The sequence below is a fragment of the Chelonoidis abingdonii genome, chromosome 4, assembly GCF_003597395.2.
Source record: "Chelonoidis abingdonii isolate Lonesome George chromosome 4, CheloAbing_2.0, whole genome shotgun sequence".
In the NCBI taxonomy this organism is placed as follows: domain Eukaryota; kingdom Metazoa; phylum Chordata; order Testudines; family Testudinidae; genus Chelonoidis; species Chelonoidis abingdonii.
Genome location: NC_133772.1, coordinates 34,253,986 through 34,261,976, shown reverse-complemented (window position 1 = coordinate 34,261,976; position 7,991 = coordinate 34,253,986). Strand labels below are relative to the sequence as shown.

The 7,991-nt window shown below is 41.5% G+C and overlaps 2 protein-coding genes across 2 annotated transcripts in view; one reads left to right on the top strand and one right to left on the bottom strand.

The window, feature by feature from the left end:
* Positions 1–7,991, top strand: part of LOC116836373 (NACHT, LRR and PYD domains-containing protein 12-like) — a 596,145-nt gene that overhangs the window by 161,188 nt on the left and 426,966 nt on the right. The gene's annotated exons all lie outside the window — the stretch shown is intronic.
* Positions 1–7,991, bottom strand: part of LOC116822637 (NACHT, LRR and PYD domains-containing protein 3-like) — a 56,947-nt gene that overhangs the window by 35,177 nt on the left and 13,779 nt on the right. The window contains 1 exon segment of the mRNA XM_075064653.1: positions 5,755–5,844. Within this exon segment, the coding sequence (XP_074920754.1) occupies positions 5,755–5,844 (90 nt within the window).

The window sequence follows — 7,991 nt, the reverse complement described above, 5'->3', positions numbered from 1 at the left end:
AGGCTTTCTGCTTTTTCTTAATCACCTCTCTGAGATGCCTGCTCATCCAGCTTAGTCTACAACTCCTGCCTATAAGTTTTCCCCCCTTTCTTGGCATGCAGGCTTCCGATAGTTTCTGCAACTTTGACTTGAAGTAATTCCAGGCCTTTTCCACCTTTAGATTCACAAGTTCTTCAGTCCAATCTACTTCCCTAACTCATTTCCTTAATTTTTTAAAGTTAGCCCCTTTGAAATAAAAAACCCTAGTCACAGATCTATTTTTGTTTATCCTTCCATTTAGTGTGAAGTGAATTAGCTCATGATCACTCAAACCAAGGTTGTTCCCACAACCATTTCTTCTATGAGGTCCTCACTTCTCACCAAAACCAAATCTAAAATGGCATCCCCTCTTGTTGGTTCTTCAACTACTTGGTGAAGGAATCAATCAGCTATTGCACCCAGGAAAATCTGAGCCCTATTATTATTACTAGCACTTGTTCTCCAGTCTATATCGGAGAAGTTAAAGTTTCCCACGATCACATAATTTCCTCTTCAAAAGCTCTTCAAAAGGCCAGGAGGAAGTGGTCCCATTTTTACAGTTAATTCTCTTTATAACAGTAGATCCTCAGAGTTACAAACACCTTGGGAATGGAAGTTGTTCATAATTCTGAAATGTTTGTTGCTCTGAACAAAATGTTATGGTTGTTCTTTCTAAAGTTTACCACTGAACACTGACTTTATAGTTTACTATGAGTGAGCAACTGACTCTGAAACTGTACTATGCAGAAGAAAAATGCTGCTTTTAACCATCTTAATTTAAATGAAAAAAACACAGAAACGGTTTCCTTACCTTGTCAATTTTTTAAAACGTTGCCTTTCTTTTTTTAGTAGATTACATTTAACACACAGTCACATAATGTGTTTGCTGCTGCTGCTTTTTTTCTTCTCTGCTTCTGCCTGATAGCGTACTTCCAGTTTCAAATGAGTTGTGTGGTTGACCAGTCAGTTCATACCTCTGGTGTTTGTAACTTTGAGGTTCTATTGTTGTTTATTTTTACACAGAGTTTTTCCATTCCCTTTACTTTGCAGTGAGAAATCAATGCATATTCCTCTGGTCACCCTCAGTCTGCTGTAGAAAAGGGCAGTGCATTTGCCTAGTTTCACAGATCACATTGGGATTGGTGTAGGCAAGAATTTGCTCTGTGGATAAAGGTGGCTGTGATGGCCTGTACATGTGCTGTTGTTGGTAAAGTTTGAGGTTTCAGTATTTGGGCTTCCATTGTGTAGCAAACTCTTCCTTCACAGCCAACATGTAAACAGTTCCCGGACAGAAGGCTTTGTCATGCTGCCATTGAAGTTACTGTGACTTGCCCCCAGCCTTGTAGAAAGAGATTAAAAAATGCTGGGTTTTTTTAAACAAATCCTAAACTGTCATCCCTAAGCCTGAAAATTACAAATTCAGGTTCTACTTTAAAGTCAGTTGAAAAAGGATTGGAAATCAGAGAAATGTGCAAACCCAAACTGTCTGGATCCTGTAGCACCACCCTGAGAACAACCAGAGATCCTGGAAAACACTGTTGGGGATTAAGTCCCTCCCCGCCTCACCAGCTTTGCTTGTAAAAAGGAGAGATGGAGCCCAGCAAGCAACCTCATTTTTGTCAGTGGAAGATGAAAAGTTGGGTAAGGGCAACAGCACTTCCCTAAAGGAAGATCCCTGATACCTGCCCCCAGAGGACAGGAGCACAATGGACCCACATGTCAGGCCCTATAAAAAACGGGTGGGGGTTGGACCAGCTGGCTGCCCTCAAAAGAAATAGGAGGGGAGGGGAAAGCTCACCACCCTCACCCAAAATTCCAAGGGTGTGGGAAAGAAGGAGGCCACTGGGAGCTGGATGAGGTGTGGGGCCAGGAGGCTGTAGAGCAGTAGGACAACAGGGTGAAGAGGAGATTGAGTGAAGTCCGTGTCAACTGTGGTTTGAGAAAGGCTGAGGGGAATTAAGGCCACTCTGGAGTTGCAGAGGGTTGGTGGGAATTCAGAGCCATATGGGGTTTGGTGAATAAGGGCTTGTGGCCAGATCAGCCTTTGCAGCAATCCCTTGTGGTCCACCATGGTACAATTCACCATGCTTCTCTTTCCCTTCAAGATCTTCAATGGTCAGCTGCTACCTCTAATGTGACCCGGTCTGTGGTGACTTAACATCCCAGTTAAGTCGCATCAAAGTTCTGCCTCTTTCAGGGTAGCCAAGTTCCAACACACATAACACAAAACCGAAAGGGTGAGTTGTCCATCTCAGCCTGTGGCTGGACCAAGCCCTTCTATTTGCTCTGTCTTTTCTATTTAACCCACACCTGGCCTCTGTGTTTCAGGCCAACCTTCCCTCAAGGAGGCCCTGACCTGCAGCAGTCTGACCCAGCCTCCTGGCTCCAGACAGGTTTCTCTCACTGAGTGAGAGCCAGCGAGCTACTCCCTTTCCCCGCCAGCAGCCACTCAGCTTGGTACTCTCTTTTTAGCCCCTCACTCTAGGCCTGTCACCTACTCCTGGTGTAGCAAGGTGGGGCTGATTGAACCTACAAGTTGTCAGCCCCTTCTTGGCTGGTGAGTGGGTTGTAGACCCCCTCATAGGGCCATGTGGTTTTATGGGCATGGGGAATGCAGGAGAGGAGGGAGGTGAGGGAGGGAGGAGGAAGGTGTGTTACGGGGAAGAACTGTATATGTTTCAAACAATAGCAATTTCTTTTTGTAACTGGGGTAGAGAAATGTCAAATGGTAAAATAAAAGACATATCGCCAGCTTTCTGACGCCCTGTCACCTAAACAACTGGGAAGGGCTGTCATGGCTAGTAATGAAGGTGTCCTGGAGCCAGCTCAGTAGCCTCATACTCACACCAGAAATCATCTCTCATCTCCACTTGGGCAACAGCTGCTACAGGGCTCTTTAGTCTGGCAGAGACAGGCACAACAAGAACCAGTGGTGGGAAATTAAAACCAGACAAATTCAAATTAGAAATGAGGCACAAATTTCTAACAGTGAGGGCGGTTAACCATTGGAACAAAGCTACCAAGGGAAGTGGTAGATTCTCCATCTCTTGATGTCTTCAGATCAAGATTGGATGCCTTTCTGGAAGATGCTTTAGTTAAACCGAAGTTACTGGGCTCAGTGCAGGGGTAACTGGGTGAAATGTAATGGTTTGTGTTACACATGAGGTCAGAGTAGATGATATAATGGTCCCGTCTGGCCTTACAATCTATGAGTCCATGAATTTCTGTAGTGGATTTATAGCCTCCTCCCTTTTGGAGACAACCTTTTCCCCCCACAACATGGAATTACTTTAGGCCATCGGGGCCTAGAAACAGCAAAATGATATTCCATTTAATTCTTTTCCACACGTCTATTCCCTAGACCTTAACCACTGTTGTCCATGGCTTTGTAATCTTTCTGTTGGACTGCCACAACTCACTCTCTCTTGGGATGGTCTAAGCATCTCATTCAGAAGGCAGCAGATCAATCCTTAAGCTACAACGACCAAAGTGAGCATATCACTCTGTCTGATGCTCCAGCAACTCAACTGGCTTCCCATTCCCCATCCCCACAAATTCAAAGTCCTGGTACTAATTTGCAATGTCAGAAACTGGTCTCAATCTGGCATGTGCACTAGAAAACTCCATGTTGCAACTTGTAGCAGTGTGACTGAACTGGAAGCTACAATGATGCAGTGCAGCCACATTAGCCATTTTCTTTTGGATGCACAAAATGCACTATGTTCACAAACAGCACGCTCTGCAAGTGCTGCAGTCCTGTGGCTTGTTGCGTCTAACCCACACTTCTTAACACAGCTTCCTGAACCAGGAACATAACATCTGTGGCTTACAGTTTATGTTCTCACTTCAGATTTTTAGTTTCCTGCGTCGCCTCCTTTAAATGGTTCTGTCCTGCCCAAAAATCTGCACATATGTTGTGGATGGAACATCCTCTCACTTGCAGATGATGTGATGGGGTCAGCAGCTCCCACTGCCCTCCGCCATGCTGCTTGTGGGCCTGCAGGCCAAGGATGTATCATGAAGAGCACCTGCAGCTGTGGGTGTCTGTGATCATGAAGGGCTGGATTTTAGTCATTTGTTCAGTCGTTTTGTTATGTTTTCAGATCTCGTTTTGTGGTTTGTTTTGGAGCTGAACTAGCCGTTTCTTTGCAGATAGCTCTTGGGAACCTGAGATGGCCATGCTCTGGGCTCAGAGGGAGAATATCACTCAGGACCCCTCCTCCATGCAGCTCAGAGACTTCAGAGTCCTTCCCCACCTCCTGTTGTGGAGTCCCTGGGGTACGTGCAGCTTCCCAGGGGAGGATGGGAGCAAGGAGAACCATGGGAAAGTACATGGAGTTACTTGGAGGTATGGGAGTGCAGAGGGTAGTGCTTGTCTGGCTGTTAATTCATTAGTTCATTATCCTGCTCTGTGTTCTTATTTGCAGATCTCAGCAGTATGGAAGTTGCTGCTGAGGCAGTGAACACACCGTGCAATTTGTGCTAATGTACGTGCACACGCACCAGAACAATGTCACTATCTGCTGCTTTTCCCTTTTATGGTTTTCAGAAGAATCCTCAAGGGATCAAATAAAACCAAGATTTCTGTTTTAAAGTTGAAATTCAGATGTTGTTGCAGTGTATTTCTGGCATTGCTAACCTGGGTGGGGGAGTGGGGGAAATGTTTGGGGCCAGACAGAGCACAGACAGGCCAGTCTCTGGCCAGTCTCCCTTCATATGCTCTGGGGCTGGCATGCAGCAGGGTACAAGTAGCAGAGCTGGCTGGAACTTGGAAACAATTTTCTGTTGCTAATTTTACATCATCTTTTGTTAATTCATCCACATTATGAAATTTATTATTTAAAATTATTATTATTGAATTTTATTATTTATTGAATATTATATATATATATTTATATATAATATTATATATTCTATATATATTATTTATATATTTATTGAATATTATATATTCAATGTATTATTTTTATTATTTATGAAATTTATTATTTGGTTCAGTGCCTGAGCTCAATAATATGAAAGAAATATTTTATCTGGGTTCACTTGAAACAGTAAAGTCAATTTTTCCTGATAAAATGAAAAAAATGTAAAAAAAATTAGTTTGGGCTCTAATGAAATGTTTTGTGCTACCCTAAACAAAATTATTAGTTTTCAGGTTTTTTGTTTTTGTTTAACTCTATTTTTAAAAAAATTAAACTGAGCTAATTTTTCCTAACAAAACATCATTTTGACACAAACTTTGAAATTTTGTTTCAAAAATGTCTAAACTAAATATTTTTACTTTGTTGGAAATTTTTCCTCCATTTTTGTTCATTTGAAACTATTAATCAGATATGACCTGAATTTGTGAACAGTTTCAGTTGACCCGGATCTGTATTATTTGCCAAATCAACTATTCACCATGTAAATTTCACCCAGTTCTAGTGACAGGCACCTTAGAAATATCTAAGATTAAAATACCTTAGTTTCTCTCTCCTACTTCCTGAGTCTTTCTTGATCTCAAAAATTTCCCCTGACCAAACTGTCTCTCAGGCTCATCTGTGGGTAAGGTAATTTGGTTAACTGTCATTGCAGCAGTAGGCTGACTAAGCTAACCCCAAATTTAAACACAATCCTCAGAAGTTACACAATTGTATGTGGTCACTATACCAATCATGGTGAAGAGCTGCACCGCTGTAGAATTTCTGGGATAGCAGCAGCACAAGGGGATTTAAAAAGGAAAGAATAGTTACTTACTCTAGTTTCTTTAATTTACAGTTTGGATCCTTCAGTGCTTGACAGAGCAGGTAAATAGGTGAATGCTTTGGCTTATCCTGACGTTGTTTCCTTAAAAAGGAGAAAATAGAAATTTTCTATATTGTTCTCTGAATGCAGATTTTAATTCTATTTCCTGAACATTTAAATAGTCTCTTGGACAGTGTCATACAGTGCACATAGGCTATTCTGCAGTTAGTTAGTTGTAAGTCCCCCAATTAAAAATTGCATCTAGTACTTTGATATGTATTTTAAGTATACAGAGTCAAATAGAATACATGCGACTAAGATTAATCCATTCATTTTATGAACTTGTGGTACTCTGATTCTCTGAATATTAAAACCCAGTTCTAACTACTCACACAAATGGGAATGTCTCCAGAGGTTTCATGATTGTGTGTCAGGCAGTAACTGCGGTATCATTTCTGGAGATACAGAAGAAATGATCGTGTTTATTTAACTAGGAACGTTGTCTTTAATTTGCCCACAAAGCTAAAAACCAAATATAAGTATTTGTTTAAAATTGGGAGTATGACAACTGTTACCCAATAGTGTATAATTGGGGTTACACTTAGTGAAATTACATCCCTAGGAGGAACCAGAAATGGAGCTTATTGTTTCCTGACAGCAGAATGTGTAAAATGGTACGTTAATTTTAAAAAGCAGCATCTGTATAAGAAATAGTGCTGGATGAATAATTAAACACCTAAAATTCAAGAATTTTAAAGTGAATTTATTTCCACTGTGTTCACACATCTTTATTGTGCACTTGCCAAATAGTCTAGCAAAGGGAATTTGCAGACAGGAATGTTGTTGAAGCAACACGTTTAAGTCACTATTACAGAATATTCCCGTGAAAGTAAAATTTGTATTTATAATCCTGAGCATTCATACAAGAAATCTGGTTATCATATTTATGTTCATCGATTCACAGAACCAAAATATCTATGACCTGTGTGTCCAATCAAAATGAATTATTTAGAAAAAATATTTAAAAAAAATAAAATTGTTTGAATAATTTGTGAAAAAGGCAACATTCATTGAACGAATTATTCATTATTATCTGCCCAGCTCTAATAATCAGGTCTTTCTTAAATAGCAGTTGTAGAGGACTCGGGGAGACAGGGTGATAGTTGGAGAGACAAGTGGGGTCACGGGAAGGGTTTTTTATCATGGGGGCAAATAAATCACACGTATGTTGCCAAGGAAATGGACCAGAGTTTGAGGGGGGAAAACATGAGGAATGGAAGGGTATTAGGGACAAGGCAGATCAGAAGATAGGATGGGATGGTCGATGGTGTCACTGAGGCAGATGGTGGGTAAAAGGAGAGCAGGCCAAATCCCTATCTTTTGTCACCCTGTCCAGTCTGGCTTCCTCACCACTGAAGCTTCCATGTTAGTTTTTATTAACCTCATCCTAGCCAGAGTTCAGGTTCTGTACTTCGTCCTCCCTCTCCTCAACCTCTCCACTGCCTTTAACATCTTTGCCTACTCTCCTCTTCTTGAAACCTCTTCTTCCCTCAACTTTCAGGAGTCTGTTCTCTCCTGCTTCTCTTCCTACCTCTCTAGTCAGCATTTCATGTACTGCATCCTCCTATCCCCCTCAATCTTTCATTGGTACCCCACAGGGCTCCATCCTTGGCCCCTCCTTTTCTCCACCTACACCTTGACACTGAGCAATTTCATTCAAAATGTGGCTTTGACGGTCAAATTTATGCTGAAGACTCAGATTATTGTAAGGTTATCCAACACCGTGGTGTCCCAGTGCCTTCCACAAGACATCTCCCCTCCAGCAGGAAAGAGCGTGGTTATCACTGAGGTTATTTTTAAAGAACATGTATAATGTGACGGCGCTGGTGAGAGCTGGTTCTTGTGGGAAAACTCAGTCAGAGACGTAGGGTTTGTATTTAGTTTTGAGGCAGTATGGGGGGGGCAGAGGGTTCCATTCTTATTACATCTATATGGATAGAGATCTCTTTAATGTTTTTAATGAAGTAAATACTAATGGAAATTGTGTGATCATGGGAGACTTTAACTTCCCAGATATAGATTGGAAGACAAGTGCTAGTGATAATAATAGGGCTCAGATTTTCCTGGATGCAATAGCTGATGGATTCCTTCACCAAGTAGTTGAAGAACCAACAAGAGGGGATGCCATTTTAGATTTGGTTTTGGTGAGTAGTGAGGACCTCATAGAAGAAATGGTTTTAGGGAACAAC